A 23,170-nucleotide genomic window follows, 5' to 3' on the forward strand; every position below is an offset into this window, starting at 1 on the left:
AAAAAAAAAAAAAAAAAGAAAATGGGTAATGGATTTAAACAGACATTTGAATAGATACAAATGGACAACAAGCACACGAAAGGATGTTCAAATTCATTGGTCAGTAAGGAAATGCAAATCAAAACCACAACAAAATACCATTTCACATGCTTTAGGATGGCTGGAATTTAAAAAACTTGAAATAACAAGTGTTGGTGAGGAGTGGAGAAATAGAAATCTTGTGCATTGCTGATGGGAATGTAAAACGGCACAACCACTGTGGAAAACAGTTTGGCAGTTTCTCAAGAAGATAAACATAAAATTACCATATGACCCAGCAATTCTACTCCCAGGTATATATTCAAGAGAAATGAAAACATATATCCACACAGAAGCTTATACATGAATTTTCATAGCAGCATTGTTCATAATAGCCAAAAGGTGGAGACAACCCAACTGTCCCTCAATGGACAAATGGATAAGCAAAATATGGTATATACATACAATGGAATATTATGCAGCCTTAAAGAGGATACATGGACCATGAAAACATTCCAAGTGAAATAAGCCAGACATAAAAGGACACATATTGTACAGCTCCTTTTATATGAAATATTCAGAATAGGTAAGTCCATGGAGACAGAAAGCAGATTCGTGATTCCCACAGGGTAAGGGGAAGGAGGAATAGGGAATGATTACTGAAAGGCTATTCTTCTGAGATGACATAAAAGTACTGAAACTAGAATGAGTTGGTGATTGTTTAATATTGTGAATGAACTGAATGTTACTGAACTGTACACTTCAAAAACATTAATTGTCATGTGAATTTCACCCAATATTTTAAAAGGTTAGGGGATACTATAATTGTTTTGCCAGTGAATTTGAAATATCAGGAGAAATGGACAAGCTCTTGAAAAACACAACAAACTGACATAAGAAGAAACATAGATATTATTTATCTACTACAGAAAAATCATACATGATTTGAAACCATCCCTGTGGTAGACTGCAAAAGCGGCCCTGGTTTTCCACTCCCTATATCCAGGCCACTTGCAACGTGACTAGGCAACTCAGAAAAGGCTTGAGAAGTCTTAGTGCCTCTAGCTGGTCTGATAGTGAAGATCTTCCCCATGCATGAAGCCAGTACATAAAGAATGGGAGAGGTGACTATTTTGTCAAACACCAAAATCTCATTAAAAGACCACAAGGCATAGAAAGAAAGAGGGAGATATGCACATCCCCCACCAAAAAATCACTCCAGAAACCAACTCTAAAGAAATGCAAATATGTGCAAATCATATACTGATAAGGAGTTAATATACAGGATACATAATGAACTTCTAGAACTCAATAATAAAAAAGCAAATAACTTGATTAAAAAATAGGCAGGGCTTCCCTGGTGGCGCAGTGGTTGAGAGTCCACCTGTCGATGCAGGGGACGCGGGTTCATGCCCCGGTCCGGGAGGATCTCACATGCCGCGGAGCAGCTGGGCCCGTGAGCCATGGCCGCTGAGCCTGCGCGTCCGGAGCCTGCACAACGGGAGAGGCCACAACAGTGAGAGGCCCACATACCGCAAAAAAAAAAAAAAATATATATATATATATACACACACATATATAGGCAAAGGACTTGAACAGACATTTCTCCAAAGATGATATACAAACGGCCAACAAACATGGAAAGATGCTCAACATCACTAATCATCAGAGAAATACATATCAAAACCACAATGAGATACCACTCACACCCATTAGTAATCCCATTAGGATTACTATTTTAAAAAAAACAACAGAAAATAACAAGTGTTGACCAGGATGTATAAAAATTAGAACGCTTGTGCACTGTTGGTACAATTGTAAAATGGTACATCTGCTATGGAAAACAGCATGTCAGTTCCTCAAAAAATTAAAAATAAGATTACCATAATCCAGCAATCCCACCTCTGGGTATATATCCGAAATAACTGAAAGCAGGGTCTCAAAGAGATACTTGCACACCCATGTTCATAGCAACACTATTCACAAGGTAGAAGCAACCCAGATGTCCATCAATGGATGAATGAATTAACAAAATATGGCATATAAATATAAATGAGTATCATTCAGTTTTAATAAGGAAGGAAATCCTGTCATATGCTACAACATGGATGAACCTTGAGGACATTATGCTAAATGAAATAAACCAGTCATAGAAAGACAAATACTGTAAGATTCCACTTTTATTAGGTACCTAGAGTAGAGTCAAATTCGAGACAGAAAGTGGCCATCAGGGGCTGAGGGGACAGGAGGAATGGGGAGTTGTTTAATGGGTAGAAAGTTTATGTTGCAGGATTTAAAAGTTCTGGATATTTGTTTCACAACAATGTCAATATACTTAATATTACTGAACTGTACAGTTAAAAATACTTAAGATTGTAAATTTTATGCTATGCATTTTTTACCACAATAAAAAAAAATCAATTCCAGGTAGGCTACAGATCAAAATGAGAAAAGTAAAGCAATAAAGCTTTTATAGATAACATAGGAGAATATCTTCATGGCCTTGGATTATGAAAAAGATTTATTAAATGGTATAACAAAACCACTAAACATAAAGAAAAGGATACTAAACTAGGCATTAAAATTAGGAACTTTTTAAAAATTAGAAACAGGTGTTTATATTTTTCAAAAAAATCACATTAGTTTCTGATTAGCAGCTTAACACTTTTCAGAGGGAATATCAGTTTTAACACCAGGAGAAATTTGGGTAATTGGTATTATATTAGTCAAAATACACAGTAAATAGTAGAGACCCAAATCAAAATAGCTCAAGGAAACAAAAAAGGATATGTTTCCCTCATGTTATCAAGTGTCCTCAAATTTATCATCATAATGATTTCATCCTTAGACAGGCTCTCTCCAAACGGTGAGAAAGATGCCTCCATTAGCTCTAGGTTTACATCATCTTTTGGCTTCCAATCCCAGTAAGAAGAAAGAGAACCCCTTTCCCCCAGCATCTATATCAATCTATGAAAATACTCTGGTCCCCTTGGTTCATATGATCTCCCAGACAATTCACTAAGCCCAAGGATACTGAGTAATCTGATTGGCCAGCCCAAGTCCAGCCACTCCCTGCTCCCCTCATCCCCCTCATCCCCTCACCCCCACGACAGGAAAGGCAGGGCTACACGACTGACAGCCCATTCCCAAAGCTTAAAAATGCTGAGCAGACCAAAAAAAGTAATAAATCTTCATCTCATTCTTTCCAGAGACATCTCAGTACAGTACAAGGGATCTATACTCAGACATACCTGCAACCATTCATTAGCTTGAGCATAGGAACTTCTATTCTTTGTTTGTTTGTTTGTTTTTGGCGGTGCCATGCAGCATGCGGACTTTAGTTCCCTGACCGGGGATCAAACCCGTGCCCCCTGCATTGGGAGCACGGAGTCTTAACCACTGGACCGCCAGGGAAGTCCCAGGAACTTCTATTCTTGAAAAGACAGCCTTAATGGAGAGAAAGGCAAGGCAGATAAGTGGGAGAAGGATATGTGAAATACATATAAACTCCACACATCAAAATATGTAGAGAATTTCTAAAAATCATTAAGGAAAAAGCAAATGATTCAGTAGAAAATTGGGTAAGAGACTTGAAATGGCATTTCATAACAGTTTAGTGGCAAATAACATAAAGTGTTAGCTCTCATTAGTAATTAAGGAATACAAATTTTAACCATCATAAAACATCACTATGCTCCTACAAGAAAGACTAAAATTTTAAAAGACTGACCAACAAATATTGACAATGTAGAGTAACTGAAATTCTCATACACCTGCTAGTGATAGAGTATAATCACTCTGGGAAACTCTTTAGCATTATCTGCTAAATTTGTACATACAAATGCCCTCCATACATTCATTCTGTAAAGGAAAAGAATAACTCAGCAGGCCTAAGCTTGCTCAAATGTTGCACATTCCCAAGGAAGGCCTATTTTCAGGACTGGCTCTTGGCTGGCTCCTGGGATCTGAGCTTGGAATGTTCTGTCTATAAGAATGTTTTTGCATGTCTGAGGCCTTGGGCCAGCCTGTACCAGTTTCAGCAGATAGTTTATGTTAGTAAATTATTTACGGTGAACATCTGTTTTTTCTCTGGGGGGGTCTACATGTCTACATGACCAACCCCTAATAAAAACCCTGGATTCAAAAGCTCTGGTGAGCTCCCTGGTTGGCAACAACTCACATGTGTTGTCACACATGTTGCTGGGTGAATGAAGCAAAACCTGTGTGACTCCACTGTGAGGGACATTTGAAAGACAGTACCTGGTTTCCTCCAGAGTTTCCCCCATATGCCTTTTCGCTTTGTAGATTTTACTTTATATCCTTTTGCTATAATCAACTGCAACTGTAAGCATAAGAATTTTGGATTACTGTGAGTGGTCTTGGGAACTCCTAATGTAAATCTCAGGCATATTCTCAACAAAAATGCATACTCATTTTCATCAAAAGACATGTACAAGGATACTGTATATCAACATTAAAACATCCCTAAAACTAAACAACTCAAATGTCCAAATAGTTGTGTAACTATACTATCACATTAAATAACAAAAATGAACTACTGTGAAATGCAACAACATGAAACTCACAAATGTTAAAGGAAACCAGACACAAAAGAATACTGTCAATACCCTCCAGCTGAAGACTACTAGGAATATAGTTGTAGTTGAACATAATGAATTCATTACTCATTTAATGAAGGGAAGACACACAACGTGGGAAATGGGGGATGTCTCAGTAAAAGAGTATTAGAAAGTACTTTCATGATTCAGGTTTTGGTTAGGTGATTTTGGGAAGAGTCCAAGGAAACAGGGGTTTGCTCTGGACTGGGTGCTGTCAGCAAGCAGGGATGATGCTATAACTGGGTATCTTAATAAATCTTATCTAAAAGGAAGGAAGACTAGAAGTGAGACTAAAGCTACTTGTAAGAAGCAGCAATCAACTCATATTAAACAAGAGGTGGGTATTGGGTATTTTGTGGTTTGCACAGTGACCTTGATATTTTCTGTGCTCAAACAAAATTATAAAGTGGCCTTGTCTTTTCTCAGTTCATCATGGTTAAAGAGTAATCTTGTCTTGTGTTGGTGTTTGGTGAGATCATTTATACCCAATAAGAGACCAACACGTCCTAGTGGTGAGCACCAAGCCAGTTTCTTTTTCTTTTTTTTTTAACTATTTGCTTTTTTACTGAAGATCTAATTGGCTTCATTTAACAATTTATAAATCAGGCAGCACTCCATCTAGCAAGCAGAGAGGAGCTCCAAGGAGTGGTACAAAATGGAAGGCTTTTAAAGGCAGAGACAGTGTGGACAAGGAAGTCCAACTATCTGACCAAACCAGTTCCTAATAAACCATGGCCTAGAAGTTGTGTCAGATCAGTTCTTAGATGTCAGAGACTGCTCTTTTTCTTTCCTGAAAATATACTGTGTGATTCCATTTATACGAAATTTAAAAACAAGCAAAATTAAATCCATGATGGCAGAATTCAGGACAGAAGTTATCTGTGGAAAGAAGGAAAGAGGAGGAGGAAATAATTTGGAGGGGCAGGCAGAAGGCTTCTGGGGTACTGTTACTATCTCCTTGGAAGGAAAAAAAGAAGCATCTCTGGGTTGAAAAATGGTAGAAAAATGGAAAGGAACTGGCAATAGTCTGCACAATCTTCCTTCAATTATAAAACATGATCAATAGGTTTTCGCTACAAGATGAGGTCTTTGTATGCTCTCTTGCCTGTCAAATCACTATCTAGGAGAATGTGTCACTTGCTGAAATGCAAAATACATTAAGTGAAAAATATATGAAGAATTCACATGAAGCCCACTGATGCTTATTCAAGATTTCAAGTCCCAAAAATGAATAGTTGAAAAAAGCAATGTTGAACTTCTATCAATGTCAGCTATGCAGATTCAACAACAGAAAATAACACAGGCATACCTTGGAGATATTGTGGGTTTGGTTCTAGACAACTGCAATAAAGCAAGTATTGCAATAAAGCGTGTCACACACATTTTTTGGCTTCCCAGTGCATACAAAACTAATGTTTACACTACATTGTAGTCCATTAAATGTGCAATAGCATTATGTCTAAAAATAATGTACATACCTTAATTTAAAAAAGTCTTATTGCTAAAAAATGCTAACCATCATCTGAGCCTTCAGTGAGTCGTAATCTTTTTGCTGGTGGAGGGTCTTGCCTTGATGTTGAGGGCCGCTGACCGGTCAGGGTGGTGGTTACTGAAGGCTGGGGTGGCTGCGGCAGTTTTTAAGAATAGGACAACAATGAAGTCTGCTGCACTGACTGACTCTTCCTTTCATGAATGATTTCTCTGTAGCCGCACAATACGGTTTGATAGCATTTTACCCACAGTAGCACTTATTTCAAAATTGGAGTCAATCAAACCCTACTGCTGCTTTATCAACTAAGTTTATGTGATATTCTAAATCCTTTGCTGTCATTTCAACGATATTCATGGCATCTTTACCAGGAGTAGACTCCATCTTAAGAAACCACTTTTTGTGCTCATCCAGAAGAAGCAATTCCTCATAAATTAAAGTTTTATCACGAGATGGCAGCAATTCAGTCACATCTTCAGGCTCCACCTCTAATTCTAGTACACTTGCCGTTTCCACCACATATACAGTTACTTCTTCCACGGAAGTTCTGAACCCCTCACAATCATCCATGAGGGTTGGAATCAACTTCTTCCAAACTCCTGTTAATGTTGATATTTTGATCTCATCCCATGAATCAATGAATGCTCTTAATAGCGTCTAGAATGGTGAATCCTTTCCAGGAGTTTTTCAATTTCCTTTGCACAGATCCATCAGAGGAATCCTTTTCTGTCTAAGATAAAGCATTATGAAATGTATTACTTTGGGGCTTCCCTGGTGGCGCAGTGGTTGGGAATCTGCCCGCCAATGCAGGGGACGCGGGTTCGTGCCCTGGTCTGGGTAGATCCCACTTGCTGTGGAGCAACTGGGCCCGTGAGCCACAATTACTGAACCTGCGCGTCTGGAGCCTGTGCTCTGCAACAAGAGAGGCCGCGACAGTGAGAGGCCCATGCACCGTGATGAAGAGTGGCCCCCGCTCGCCGCAACTAGAGAAAGCCCACACACAGAAACGAAGACCCAACACAGCCATAAATAAATAAATTAATATATTAAAAATATGTCAGGTGCTGTGCTATTTAAAAAAAAAAGAAATGTATTACTTAAATAATAATACTTGGAAGTCAAAATTACTCCTTGACCCATGGGCTGCAGAATGAATGTTGTGTTAGCAGGCATGAAAATGACATTAATCTCATTGTCCATTTCCATCAGAGCTCTTGGGTGACCAAGTGCATTGTCAATGAGCAGTAATATTTGGAAAAGCATCTTTTTTTCTGAGCAGTAGGTCTCCAAAGTGGGCTAAAATATTCAGTATTTGTAAATAAATGTGCTTTCATCCAGGCTTTGTTGCGCCACTTATAAAGCCTAGGCAGAATAGATTTAGCATAATTCTCAAGGGCCTTAGGATTTTCAGAATGGTAAATGAGCATTGGCTTCAACTTCAGGTCACCAGCTGCATTAGTCCCTTACAAGAGAATCAGCCTATCCTTTGAAGCTTTGAAGCCAGGCATTGACTTTTCCTCTTTAGCTATGAGGGTCCTGGATGGCATCTTATTCCAGTATAAGGCAGCTCTGTCTACATTGAAAATCTGTTGCTTAGTGTAGCCACCTTCATTAATTATCTTTGCTAGATCTTCTGGATAACTTGCTGTAGTTTCTGCATCAGCACTTGCTGCTTCGCCTTGCACTTTTATATTATGGAGATGGCTTCTTTCCTTAGACCTCGTGAACCAACCTCTGTTAGCTTCAAACTTTCCTTCTGCAGCTTCTTCACCTCTCTCAGCCTTCACAAAATTGAAGAGTTAGGGTCTTGCTCTGGATTAGGTTTTAGCTTGAGGGAATGCTGTGGTTTGATGTGGTTTGATCTTCTAACCAGACCAGTAAAACTTTCTCCATATCAGTAATAAGGCTGCTTTGCTTTCTTATCATTTGTGTGTTCACTGGAGTAGCACTTTTAATTTCCTTCAACAACTTTTTCTTTGCATTCACAATGTGGCTAACCATTGGTGCAGGAAGCCTAGCTTTCGGCCCATCTCAGCTTTCTACCTGCTCTCTTCACCAAGCTTAATCATTTCTAGCTTCTGATGTAAGGTAAGAGATGCGCAACTTTTCCTTTCACTTGAACACTTAGAGGCCATTGTAGGGTTATAAATTGGCCTAATTTCAATATTGCTATGTCTCAGGGAACAGGGAGGACCGAGAAGAGGGAGAGAGATGGGGGAAATGCCAGTTGAACACGCACAACATTTATCAATTACGTTCACTGTCTTATGTGGGCATGGTTTGAGGTGCTCAAAACAATCATAATAGTAACATCAAATATAACTGATCACAGATCACAACAAATATAATAGTGAAAATGATCGAAATATTATAAGAATTCATATTTTCAAATGAAACAAAGAATGGTAATGGAAATTATTTTCAAAAATATGATGAAAGATATGAATTCTGGGTGGAGGAACCAAGATGGCGGGGTAGAAGGATGTGCTCTCACTCCCTCTTGTGAGAACACCAGAATCACAACTAGCTGCTGGACAATCACTGACAGGAAGACACTGGAACTCACCAAAAAAGATACCCCACATCCAAAGACAAAGGAGAAGCCACAAAGAAACATAAGGAGGGGCACAATTACAGTAAAATCAAATCCCATAACCGCTGGGTGGGTGACTCACACACTGGAGAACACTTATACCACAGAAGTCCACCCGCTGGAGTTCCAAGCCCCACGTCAGGCTTCCCAACCTAGCGGTCCGGCAACGGGGAGGAGGAATTCCTAGAGAATCAGACTTTGAAGCCTAGTGGGATTTGATTGCAGGACTTTGACAGGACTGGGGGAAACAGAGACTCCACTCTTGGAGGGCACACACAAAGTAGTGTGCACATCAGGACCCAGGTGAAGAGGCAGTGACCCCGGGGAAGACTGAACCACACCTACCTGCTAGTGTTGGAGGGTCTCCTGCAGAAGCAGGGGGTGGCTGTGGCTCACTGTGGGGACACGGACACTGGCAGCAGAAGTTCTGGGAAGTACACCTTGGCGTGAGCCCTCCCAGAGTCTGTCATTAGCCCCACCAAAGAGCCCAGGTAGGCTCCAGCGTTGGATTGCCTCAGGCCAAACAACCAACAGGGAGGGACCCCAGCCCCACCCATCAGCAGTCAAGCGGATTAAAGTTTTACTGAGCTCTGCCCACCAGAGCAAAAGTCAGCTCTACCCACCACCAGTCCCTCCCATCAGGAAACTTACACAAGCCTCTTAGATAGCCTGATCCACCAGAGGGCAGACAGCAGAAGGAAGAAGAACTACAATCCTGCAGCCTGTGAAACAAAACCACATTCACAGAAAGACAGACAAGATGAAAAGGCAGAGGGCTGTGTACCAGATGAAGGAACAAGATAAAACCCCAGTAAAACAACTAAACAAAGTGGAGATAGTCACTTTCCAGGAAAAGAATTCAGAATAATGATATCAAAAGCTTTACAGACAAGCAAAAGCTAAGAGAAGTCAGCACCACCAAACCAGCTCTACAACAAATGCTAAAGGAACTTCTCTAAGTGGGAAACACAAGAGAAGAAAAGGACCTACAAAAACTAACCTAAAACAATTAAGAAAATGGTCATAGGAACATACATATCAATAATTACCTTAAATGTGAATGGATTAAATGCTCCAACCAAAAGACACAAGCTATCTGAATGGATACAAAAACAAGACCCATATATATGCTGTCTACAAGAGACCCACTTCAGGCCTAGGTACACATACAGACTGAAACTGAGGGGATGGAAAAAGATATTCCATGCAAATGGGAATCAAAAGAAAGCTGGAGTAGCAATACTCATATCAGATAAAACAGACTTTACAATAAAGAATGTTACAAGAGACAAGGAAGGACACTACATAATGATCAAGGGATCAATCCAAAAAGAAGATATAACAATTATAAATATATATGCACCCCACAAAGGAGCACCTCAATACATAAGGCAACTGCTAACAGCTATAAAAGAGGAAATCAACAGTAACACAATAATAGTGGGGGACTTTAACACCTCACTTATACCAATGGACAGATCATTCAAACAGCAAATTAATAAGGAAACAGAAGCTTTAAATGACACAATAGACCAGATAGATTTAATTGATATTTATAGGACATTCCATCTAAAAACAGCAGATTACACTTTCTTCTCAAGGGTGCATGGAACATTCTCCAGGATAGATCACATCTTGGGGTCACAAATCAAGCCTCAGTAAATTTAAGAAGATTGAAATCATATCAAGCATCTTTTCTGACCACAATGCTATGAGATTAGAAATGAATTACAGGGAAAAAAAATGTAAAAAACACAAACACATGGAGGCTAAACACTACATTACTAAATAACCAAGAGATCACTGAATAAACCAAAGAGGAAATCAAAAAATACCTAGAGAAAAATGACAATGAAAACATGACAATCCAAAACCTATCAGATGCAGCAAAAGCAGTTCCGAGAGGGAAGTTTATAGCTATACAAGCCTACCTCAAGAAACAAGAAAAATCTCAAATAAACAATCTAACCTTACACCTAAAGGAACTAGAGAAAGAAGAACAAACAAAACACAAAGTGAGCAGAAGGAAAGAAACCATAAAGATCAGAGCAGAAATAAATGAAATAGAAACAAAGAAAACAAGAGCTAAGATCAATAAAACTAAAAGCTCGTTCTTTGAGAAGATAAACAAAACTGATAAACCATTAGCCAGACTCATCAAGAAAAAGAGTGAGAGGACTCAAATCAATAAAATTACAAATGAAAAAGGAGAAGTTACAACGGACACTGCAGAAACACAAAGCATCCTAGGAGACTACTACAAGCAACTCTATGCCAATAAAATGGACAACCTGGAAGAAATGGAAAAATTCTTGGAAAGGTATAATCTTCCAAGACTGAACCAGGAAGAAATAGAAAATATGAACAGACCAGTCACAAGTAATGAAATTGAAACTGTGATTTAAAATCTTCCAACAAACAAAAGTCCAGGATCAGATGGCTTCACAGGTGAATTCTATCAAACATTTAGAGAAGAGCTAACACCCATCCTTCTCAAACTCTTCCAAAAAATTGCAGAGGAAGGAACACTCCCAAACTCATTCGATGAGGCCACCATCATCCTGAGACCAAAACCTGAGAAAGATACTACAAAAAAAGAAAATTATAGACCAATATCACTGAATAATATAGATGCAAAAATCCTCAACAAAATACTAGCCAACAGAATCCAACAACACATTAAAAGGATCATACACCACGATCAAGTGGGATTTAAACCTGGGATGCAAGGATTCTTCAATATATGCCAATCAATCAATGTGATAAACCATATTAACAAACTAAAGAATAAAAACCATTTGATCAACTCAATAGATGCAGAAAAAGCTTTTGACAAAATTCAACACCCATTTATGATAAAACCTCTCTGGAAAGTGGGCATAGAGGGAAGCTACCTCAACATAATAAAGGCCATATACGACAAACCCACAGCAAACATCATTCTCAATGGTGAAAAACTGAAAGCATTTCCTCTAAGATCAGGAACAAGACAAGGATGTCCACTGTCACCACTATTACTCAACATAGTTTTGGAATTCCTAGCCATGGCAATCAGAGAAGAAAAAGAAATAAAAGGAATACAAATTGGAAAAGAAAAACTGTCACTGTTTGCAGATGACATGATACTATACATAGAGAATCCTAAAAATGCCACCAGAAAACAACTAGAGCTAATCAATGAATTTGGTAAAGTTGCAGGATACAGAATTAACACACAGAAATCTCTTGCATTCTTATACACTAATGATGAAAAATCTGAAAGAGAAATTAAGGAAACACTCCCATTTACCACTGCAACAAAAAGAATAAAATACCTAGGAATAAACCTACCTAGGGAGACAAAAGACCTGTATGCAGAAATACCATGTTCTTGGATTGGAAGAATCAATATTGTGAAAATGACTATACTACCCAAAGTAATCTACAGATTCAATGCAATCCCATCAAATTGCTGCTCCAGCTTTCTTTTGATTCCCATTTGCATGGAATATCTTTTTCCATCCCCTCACTTTCAGTCTGTATGTGTCCCAAGGTCTGAAGTGGGTCTCTTGTAGATAGCATATATATGGGTCTTGTTTTTGTATCCATTCAGCCAGTCTATGTCTTTTGGCTGGAGCATTTAATCCATTTACATTTAAGGTAATTATCGATATGTATGTCCCTATTACTATTTTCTTAATTGTTTTGGGTTTGTTATTGTAGGTCTTTTCCTTCTCTTGTGTTTCCTGCCTAGAGAAGTTCCTTTAGCATTTGCTGTAAAGCTGGTTTGGTGGTGCTGAGTTCTCTTAGCTTTTGCTTGTGTGTAAAGGTTTTAATTTCTCTGTCAAATCTGAGTGAGATCCTTGCTGGGTAGAGTAATCTTGGTTGATCCCTGAAAGTACAGTCTTAGGAAACGGGATTTTAAACACACAATGGAGGGGGGATTCCCTGGTGGCGCAGTAGTTGAGAAACCGCCTGCCAATGCAGGGGACACCGGTTCGATCCCTGGTCTGGGAAGATCCCACATCCTGCGGAGCAACTAAGCCCCTGTGCCAGAACTACTGAGCCTGTGTTCCGCAACTATTGAAGCCCATGTGCCTAGAGCCTGTGCTCCGCAACAAGGGAAGCCACTGCAGTGAGAGGCCTGCACACTGCAGCAAAGAGTGGCCTCCGCTCACCACAGCTAGAGAGGGCCCACGTGCAGCAGCGAAGATCCAAGGCAGCCAAAAATAAAATAAATTAAAATAAATAAATAAAATACACAATGGAGGAAGGAAAGACATTTCCTCGAACCCAGAAGATCCTCTATTACACTTGTTTACAATGGAAAGTTAATGGAAAATTACAGGAAACAATATAGGCATGACCATTACTGGCACACACCCTTTTAGAATGAAGGTTTGAGTCACCATACAACCAACATGGTTAGTGAGGGCAAATGGAACACAAAATAGCTAGAGAAAGAAAGAAATTACAAATACCATCCATGATCATGTGGCAGGTGCAGAAATGAGGACTACAATAGTGTTATAGATATTCTTCCTGCTTTGTTATGAATATACCTGAATAGATTAACTATTTCTTTTTTTTCCCCTCCTTTTCCCATTCCCATACACTCTAATATAAGGTGTGTTACTTAGGGCCGACTCTATATCTCAGTATTTAGGTTTCAGGATACTAAAGACGGAATGTGACTCAGCTAGGGGAGTAAATAAATATCACCCAGAAATAAATAAAGTGCAATGTGAAACACAGAGTCCCCTCTGTTGGGGAGATGGTTAGTATGCTTTTAGTTTTGTAAGGGATCATTGCATCATGTAAGGTGGAAGTACAATGTCATCATCTTTATTTGGAAGTTAAATAGGGTTAAAATGGGAACATATGTATGTCAGGCTGGCAAAGAGGTGAACTGTGCTGGACTGTCCGTGGTCAACTGGTACCACCAACTACTTTTGTTTAAGGCAGAAAATTAAGTGTCCCATAATTCCCTTCCCTGTGTGGTTCTGAGTAAAAGGCTGCCAATAAGAGAAAATATGATTTTCTCTTTTATGGAAGAGATTTATAAAATGGAAATGAAGCAGAAGCCATTATTCTCAAGACATGCAGTGCTTCCACAGACCTCTCCTAAAGCTCCCACTTCATCCCCATGGCATGCCTCACAGGTCCTTCCTTAGGCTCCCTTACTGAGGTCCCACTTTGACAGTTAGATGCAGTTTCGAGGGCTTCTCTGCAAACTGCCTTTCCACCCACCTCAGGCTTAAATCATTAATGCGTATTTTCCTAATCTTTCTATGACAGATTTATCAGTTCATTCTCTATTCTTCTTTTATATAAAATGTCCAGTGTATGATAAAAATTTTCCAGACCCTCAGTTCTCCAGTTCTCCCACATTTGTGTAAGCCATAATTAACATATTAAACCCCTCACTCCTATAATACTTACAGTAGCTCTCTTTCCCCAACTGAATGCAGACTGATACAGTAATAAAGTACTGCCGTAGCCACTGGAGCTTACTTCTGGGTGATGGAGCATTTCTCACATAAGGTAGAATACCTATGAACTGGGCCATAACTTCAAATATTGTCTACAAGAGCTTCATATCAGGATACAGTATTTTTGGTTGAAGAAATATTCTTATTCCTATGTCTAAGATTTATTTTGCTAATAAAAATCATTTTATTAAACACCTACTAATTCTCAAGTATTAAGTTTGGTGCTCAGGATACAAAATGCATATGTGGTCCTTGCCTTTGAAAAGTCCTTAGTATAAAAGAAGCAGCATATAATATAAACAATCATAATATAGTGTGATAACTGCAAGAGTAAAGGCAGGCACAAAGTATAGTAGAAGGATCTGTGGCACAGAAGAGGTGTCATTTGAGCTGAGTCTTCAAGGACAAAGTTGTAAAATACACAAGAGAAGCAAGATGATCAAGGCAGGAAGAAGAGTAAGTGCAAAGGTACAGAGGTATACAAATGTGCCAAAAGAATGAAAGGCAGGTAGTGGGGTGTGATTAGAAGGATAAAACGAGATAAGGTTGAAAAAGAAGGTTGAAAGCAGAAGACAAGGAATCTTAATGCTATTCTGAGTTCCATTATGGTTACGAAGCAGGAGATCTCAAAAGACCACCGCTCCCATCAAAACAATCAGAAAACACCAGATAAACTAAACTTCATACTATTCTTTAGAGCCATCAAAAAGCAGTGGATGCAAAGAAGTCTAAATGAACCCAATTCCAGAGAAGGATGAGTTCTTCAAAGGTGAGCAAAGAGCCCCTTTCTACCTTGGATCAACTGCCTAGTCTGCATATAGGTAGGCAGAAAAGCAGGCCTACCAGAGGTGAAAGATTTTGCTGATGAGACAAAAAGAAGCTGAACTTTTACTGGCAGTGTGGACTGGTATGATGGATCCAAATCTAGAAGAGCCCCAGATGTAAAAATAAATCTCTTGGTCTAACAATTGTACCCCAAGGGCCTTTTGTTAAGTAAGTAACAGTGGGAGCAGAGCTAGAAAGGAGAGACTGCCCAGTCTTTTTTTAAAATAAATTTATTTATTTATTTATTTATTTATTTTTGGCTGCTTTGGGTCTTCATTGCTGTGCACGGGCTTTCTCTAGCTGTGGCGAGTGGGGGCTACTCTTCGTTGCAGCGCACGGGCTTCTCATTGCAGTAGCTTCTCTTATTGTGGAGCATGGGCTCTAGGGCACGTGGGCTTCAGTAGTGGTGGCACACGGGCTTAGTTGCTCCACAGCATGTGGGATCTTCCCGGACTAGGGCTTGAACCCGTGTCCCCTGCATTGGCAGGCGGATTCTTAGCCACTGCACCACCAGGGAAGTCCGAGATTGCCCAGTCTTGTGTGGTCCTTAGCTTCCAGGGCCCTGCTGCAGTTACAATCCAGAGCTGAAATAAATTAAGCTTCAACCCAACTCCCTGCCAGCTGTTATTTTTTAAAAGTCAAAGAAATCAACCTTTTTTCTACAGCACACAGGAAACTGTGGGTTGGGCTAAAGGTCAAATCTCCATAATCTCATTTAAATCCAGAAGTAAACTAATTAAAACTGTTGCTCAGCCACAGCTTGGCCTGACACACTGAAATTTGAATGATCAGCCAATTACCCTAGCTGCCTGACAGAAAAAAGAATATGCCCTCTCTGGGAAAAATAAAGCAAAAATATTATCTAGGTTACTCTCTACTCTTCTTTTATACAAAAGGTGCAGTATGAAATCAAAACTTCTAAGACATGTGAAGAAGCAAGTAAGTATAACTCATAATTAAGAAAAAAGGCCAAAAGAGAGACCCATGTATAAGTACTTTAAAATAATTATTATAAATATGTTAAAAGAATTTAGGGACTTCCCTGGTGGCACAGTGGTTAAGAATCTACCTGCTAATGCAGGGGACACAGGTTCGATCCCTGGTCCGGGAAGATCCCACATGCCACAGAGCAAGTAAACCCATGCGCCACAACTACTGAGCCTGCGCTCTAGGGCCCACGAGCCACAAGAGAAGCCACCGCAATGAGAAGCCCACGCACTGCAACAAAGAGTAGCCGCTGCTTGCCAAAACTAGAGAAAGCCCACACACAGCAATGAAGAACCAACACAGCCGAAAATAAATAAATGAATAAATAAATAAGAATTTAGAGGAAAAGATGAACAGAATGGGTGGAGAGATGGAGGATTCCAGCAGAGAAACAGAAATTCTAAAACTGAAAAATAAACTATCTGAAATGAAGTCAGTGGATGGGATTAATGGCAGACCAGACACAGAAGAAGAAAGGAGCAATGAATTCAAAGTTAATTAAAAACAAATCAAACCTGAGGCCCAGACTAGAGATGGCAAAAGAGACGATCAGTGAATTTGGCACATTTTAGTCCAACTGCCAAAAACTGGAGATAAGAGAAAAGTCTTATTAGCAGCCCCCCCCAAAAAAACCCCCCAAAACTATTACATTCATAAGAATTTTAGGTGACTTCCCATTAAAAACAATGAAAGTTAATAAAATAACATATTCTGAGTGCTGAAAGTAAAACAAACAAACAAAACCCAAAAACCTGTCAACCTAGAACTCCATACTCAGCAAAATATTCTCATATAACGCAGAAATAATGATATTTTCAGATAAACAAAAGCTGAGAGAATTAGTAGCCAGCATACCCTTACTATAAGAAATATTAAAAGAATTTCATCAGGGTAAAAAGAAATGATTCCAGATGAAAATCTGAGTCTTCAGAAAAGATGAAAAAGACCATTTGTGGCCCACAGAAAAGTTTGCAGCTCTTGTCAGAGAGCAACTACCATAAACAAACAAATAAAAAAAGAGGTATAGCTAACAAGGGGAGCTAAGAACCAATAGTGGAGATAAAATGAAATACTTAAACAAACTAGACTGATGCAAAAGAAGGCAGGAAAAAAGAAAGAAAGGGACAAAGACAGACATCTAAATAGAAAACAAACAGCAAGGTGGTAGATTTAAACCCAAACAGGTGAGTAATAATGTTACATGTAAGTAGATTAACTAGTCCATTTAAAGTCAGAGATTATGAGTTTAACAAACAAGACCAGCTATATCCACTTATAAGCAACATACTTTAAATATAAAGACACAGATTAAGGGTAACAGGATGGAAAAAATATACCATGTACACTGTATGCATAAAAACAACGAAGTGGCTATGTTTACATCAGACAAACTAGACTTCCAGAGAGAAACATCAGAGATGATGAGAGACACTTCATAATGATGAGTTAATTCCTCAAGAATATATAAAAGGGTTTGCTCCTAATAATACTGATTCAAAACACATGACGCAAAATTAACAGAAATAAAAAATAATCTTTTTCCAAAATTGATAAAATTAAACACCCCCTATCAATAAGAATTAGAAGATTTGAGCAACACTGTGAAACAACACGACTTAATTGATATTTATAGAATTCTGTAACAGCTGCAGAATACACATCCTCTCGAGTGACATGTGAGAACATATGCTGGCCATAAGGCAATTTTCAATATATTTCAAAGGACTGAAACCACACTGAGTAGTTCTCTAATCATAAAGGAATTAACCTAGAAACAAACAATAAAAAGATCACCAGAAAATCTCCAAAGACCTGAAAAGTACATGCCATTCTAAGAAGTCTGGGCTCTATCCTATAGTACTAGTGGAGCTATTCAAGGTTTACGCAAGGGAATGATACATTCAGATATAATACATTCAGATTTGAACTTTTAAAAAATAACTTTCATTGAATATTTTTAAAATGTAGCAGAAGAATGACTGAACACACTCACATACACAAAGGGGAATAAACCATAATTCATGTAAAAAATAAGGAGAAACTGAATTAAGGTACCTGAAATAGGATTGAATCAAGATATTTTCAAATGCAGAATCAAGGGGACTTGGTGACCAATTAAGTACATGTGATCTGCAAAGCTAGTTAATCCTAACTAACTTTGATGACCAGACAAATAGGAATGCTACGTATGGAGATAGGAAAAACAGGGAGAAGCAGTTTCTGATGGGTGCAGGAACTAGAAAACACAGGTGTGCATTACAGGCTCTCCCTTTAATGCAAGAACATCAATTCTAACTGCTGCAGCTTCTTACTGTTTGGTTCAGGGATATAACCCAACTCCCCCTCCCAGCTCACTTAATTAATATTCAAGTTCCTTCTTGTTTGCTCTGTGGGTTCTGCACACTGATATGTGCTTTTCCATTTGACTATTTGCTCTTCTTTAGTACTGTCTAGTCTGGTTTTCAACTGGATATTCCATTCACACTTGGATCTGCTTTTCAGCTCACCCTCCAGGTTTAGTAACCAGGTCTTTGAACTGATTTTTGGCTTGACCCACGTGTCCTGAGGACTCTGCTCCTCATACCTGCTCACTGGCTCATAGACAACGCAAATATAGATAAACACAGCCTCATCCCACCCCTATTCTAGATTCTTGCTCAGTTTAGTGAACAATCCATCTAGCTTCTGCCTATCAAGGAACAACTTTGGACAATAAGTTCATTTGGACATTGAGTTTGAGGTCTTTGTGAATATCCAAGTGGAGAGATACAGAAAGCAGGTGGAAAAAAATGAGCCTAGGGATCAGGAAAGAGACCCAGTAGGAGAAAAAGATTTATGATCATCAGTAAATAGGTTGTAATCAAAATCACATGAGTGGATGAGCTTAAGGAGACTATAAAACAGAAGTCCTTAATCTGATAGGCTTTAGGGGCATCTATGAATCCACTGAAATTGTGGGTAAAATTCTGTGTATGTATGTGTCTGCATTTCTCAGATAGGGATCCATAAATTTCATCAGATTCTCAAAGGTCTATAACTCTAAAATTATTAAAAACCTATGGGGGAGGGAGATGGCTAGAATGTAACCTAGAGGGCACTCCTTACTAAAATGTGCTACAATTGTGGGATTAGAGACCATGGTGGGAAAGGGTATGGAATATGTTAGCATTTCATTTCCAATTTACCATCTGAGTCACAGCAACCATGAAGCACATGATTTTCTATTCAAAATTGGGCAACACGTCCCCAAAATACACTGACTCAGACACCAGTACTTCTAGATTACCCAAAATTGTATGAAAACTAGAATTTTTAGGCCTAGAGCTTTAGATTCTATATTCCCAGTCAAAAAGTGAATTTCTTCCCCACTCCCATCCCATAAATAAAGGGAACAATCTCCGCAGCCACCTTTTTTCTCTGGAGTCCATCTCATGTCACAGCTGACAATCAAAGATCACTTTTTAAGCATTACTTTATGAAACTTCATGATCATCAATGCTGGATATATTAGCATCTGAGTTTTTATAGGCAAAAAGCTCTGAAAATATATAATCCAACCCCACAAAACAAGGATGTCAGCTTGTATGCATTATCACAAAGTGCTCAAAAATGCAATTATAGTTCACACTTTATCTTTTTTTCCTCAAAATTATTTGTCACTTTAGAGGTAGACAAAGATGGTGCGGAGGTGCTTTCCAGTGTGCATTTTGAAACTCTTTCAAAAGCCACAAATGTGTATGAAACAAATTCTCTAGTCACAAGGATTCAAACCACAGCATTCTTCCCTACTTAACCACTCAAGCAAGCCAAGAATAATCTAGCTGGTCAACTCACATGTAGGAAAACTATAATGTCTACTACTTGGGGAACCTCTAAATATCACTTACACATGTACCTTGGTTTATAAAAACCATTTCAGTATTGTACAAAGGAGAAAGCTATGAATTACCAATTACCAAGAGATTAAAAGGACTATGATAATGCACTGTATACTTCGCCTTTAGCAGAATGTAATTCACAAAACTTTAACACATATAAAACTTTTTTCAAACTTAAATGTTTTGTAAAAGAATATATACATATAGGTAATAACTGGAAAATGTTCAATTATATTAATCAATGAAACCTATTAAAATTAGCAAAAATCTAAAATAAAATTACCTATATTATGCTGGTAGTTCAAAAGAATAAAAAAAAATTATCAACATATATCATGCACCTTAAAAAAAATTTCAGATATTTTGACATAGTTTAATTCCACTTTCATTAGTCTAGCCCTATAAAAAACCCCACTAAAATGTAGTATGTGCAAAGATGTTCACTGTAGCACTATCTGTCAAACAGAAAATTGTAAACAGCAAAAGAAAACTGGTAAAATAAATTACAGAACATATACTAGGGAAACATTTTATTTGTTTGTTCATTCATTCATTCATTCACTTACTACTGTGTTTCATAAAGGATTTAAGGTGGCTCATAAAGTGATTTATTTATACAACCATGAAAAATTATGTTTAAAAAGCATGTGCACAATGAGAAAGTGCTCATGAATATTAAGTGGAAAGGGCTGAATACAAGATTGTGTGTGTGCAAAAGTGAGATGTAAGACAAGTATTCTTACCTTTGTTTAACAACATGCAAAGAAGAAAGAGAAATCCATCAAAAAATGGTATTTGTCTGGGTGGTAACATTATAGGTGAATTTTATTCTCTTATCTTTTTAATTTTATAAGTTTTATAAACTAAGTTTATATATATATATATATTTTTTTTTTTTTTTAACGGTACGCGGGCCTCTCACTGTTGTGGCTTCTCCCGTTGCGGAGCACAGGCTCCGGACGCGCAGGCTCAGCGGCCATGGCTCACAGGCCCAGCCGCTCCGCGGCATGTGGGACCTTCCCACACTGGGGCATGAACCCGTGTCCCCTGCATCGGCAGGCAGACTCTCAACCACTGCGCCACCAGGAAAGCCCCTAAGTTTATATTTTTATAATAATGCTTGTATGTATGAAAAATATAAAAAGGATAAAGATTATTTCAAAAATAAAAAAAATCTGCCTCCATACATGATGGTTTATAAGAAAATAGCTCTTCGTATATAGCCACTAATGACTTGAAAAAAGAAAACAAAAGTAATATCTAAGTGTAAAAAATCCAGATGGAAATCAGCCTCATGAAATATGTTTGTTTTTCGATTAAAGGTATCAACAGAAGAACAGAATAAAGAGATAATATATTATAAGGTTGTGGGGAGGAGAGGAAACTGACACACACAAAAAAAATACCAGGGTTTCTCTGGTGGCACAGTGGTTGACAGTCCGCCTGCTAATGCAGGGGACGCAGGTTCGTGCCCCAGTCCGGGAAGATCCCACATGCCGCGGAGCGGCTGGGCCCGTGAGCCATGGCTGCTGAGCCAGCGTGTTCAGAGCCTGTTGCTCCGCAGCCGGAGAGGTCACAGCAGTGAGAGGCCCGCGTACCACAAAAAAAAAAAAAAAACAGAGAAAGGCAAGGAATTTTAATCTTGAAATCCAACAGCCTATCAGTGAACTTACGCTAACACAGTTGTCTTATTTAAAACTGTAGTTTCAAAAAATACCACATCTATAGACAGAAAGTAGAACTGTGGTTGCCAGGGGCTGGAGGAAGGGGGAATGCGTAATGATTATGTAGTTTCAGTTTGGAAAGATGAAAAAATCCTGGAGATGGATGGTGGTGACAGTTCTACAACAATACAAATGTACTGGACTATACACTTATAAATTGTTAAAATGGTAAATTTTGTTATTTAAATCTTACCACAATAAAAAAAAATACATTAAGGTATGATTTGAAACAGATTATACAGATAAAGTATATATTCACATTTTTTGAGTTTTCAGCTTTTCTCAAATAAGATTATAAAGATGTGAGCATAACTTATAAAAGAAGTAGTTGTAACTACACTTTAATAGTAACTTTCAATCAGAGGGTTGTTTATTGTACCTATGTAATAATTCTTCTCATGTACCCAATGTTTAGTTTTCAAGTATCAAGAAATCATGCCTCATCTAAACAAAGGTTTAAAAGTAAAGTAGCCATTAGATTCAAAGTAAAAAGAAACTAGAAGTTAAGTGAGGTCACTAATAATTCTGGTGTTTATGCAAATTTATGACAATCAGCTATGAGAATAAATCTCCCCAACAGTAAGCACCATTCTTAGAAATTGGGAAAAAGAGATTAAAGAATTGTCCCCATAGTCCCTGGAAAGAGCCACAGTTATCCTTAAAACGCAGTGGAAGATTTCTGATGATAAAGCATTTTACAAATAGGAGTTTTCTAATTTAAAATAATTTTCTGATCATAAAAAAGCAAGGAACAAAATAAGAAAAAACTTTTTAGGACCCAAATTCCATATCCAGTTTTCTCAATTCACTTTAAAAATCTCACTTACCCTTCTAGTGTTTTCAAGGATTTTGGGATCAGGTTTTCCATAGTTAGGTGGATTGGCATACGGGTCATATCCAAGTTTGGCAAGCATGGGTGCAATCACTGCCATGTCCTGTAAAACATCTGGAGGTATCTTCCCAACCCATTTTGATAGAGCTCCCACATTGACTGGCTTGATGACTTGGTCTGTAGATCTCTCCACTCTGAAAACAATATAATGCGAATAAACATGTATTTAGAATACTGAAAACAGTATTGGAATTATTATTATTATTATTATTATTTTGCGGTACGCGGGCCTCTCACTGCTGTGGCCTCTTCCCTTGCGGAGCACAGGCTCCGGACGCGCAGGCTCAGTGGCCATGGCTCACGGGCCCAGCCGCTCCGCGGCATGTGGGATCTTCCCGGACCGGGGCACGAACCCATGTCCCCTGCAGCGGCAGGTGGACTCTCAACCACTGCACCACCAGGGAAGCCCCTGGAAATTATTTTTGATGACTTTAAAAATTACAAGTCTCCAGATTATAAAAGCTATTGAGAAAGAGTGCATTTTTCAGGCTTGACATTACTTACTAGACTTTTTTTTTTTAATGTTCTCAATCTGACAGCAATTATTGGCAACCTCAGATTCCTAGAAATAGGAAAAACGGTCAGGTGAAAACATCTGCACAGAATGTACTGACATTTTAATTACAACATTCAGAAAAACATAACAAAGATAAGACTGCTTAGAAAAACAGCTG

At 38.5% G+C, this 23,170-nt stretch overlaps 1 protein-coding gene across 1 annotated transcript in view; it reads right to left on the reverse strand.

Moving 5' to 3' along the window:
- TPST1 (tyrosylprotein sulfotransferase 1) overlaps positions 1-23,170 on the reverse strand; it is a 114,850-nt gene that overhangs the window by 33,148 nt on the left and 58,532 nt on the right. The window contains exon 3 of the mRNA XM_007452649.1: positions 22,432-22,630. Coding sequence (XP_007452711.1) covers positions 22,432-22,630 — 199 coding nt within the window. The remainder of the gene's footprint in view (positions 1-22,431; positions 22,631-23,170) is intronic.

Source organism: Lipotes vexillifer, unplaced genomic scaffold (assembly GCF_000442215.2).
Source record: "Lipotes vexillifer unplaced genomic scaffold, Lipotes_vexillifer_v1.1 scaffold426, whole genome shotgun sequence".
Lineage (NCBI taxonomy): Eukaryota > Metazoa > Chordata > Mammalia > Artiodactyla > Lipotidae > Lipotes > Lipotes vexillifer.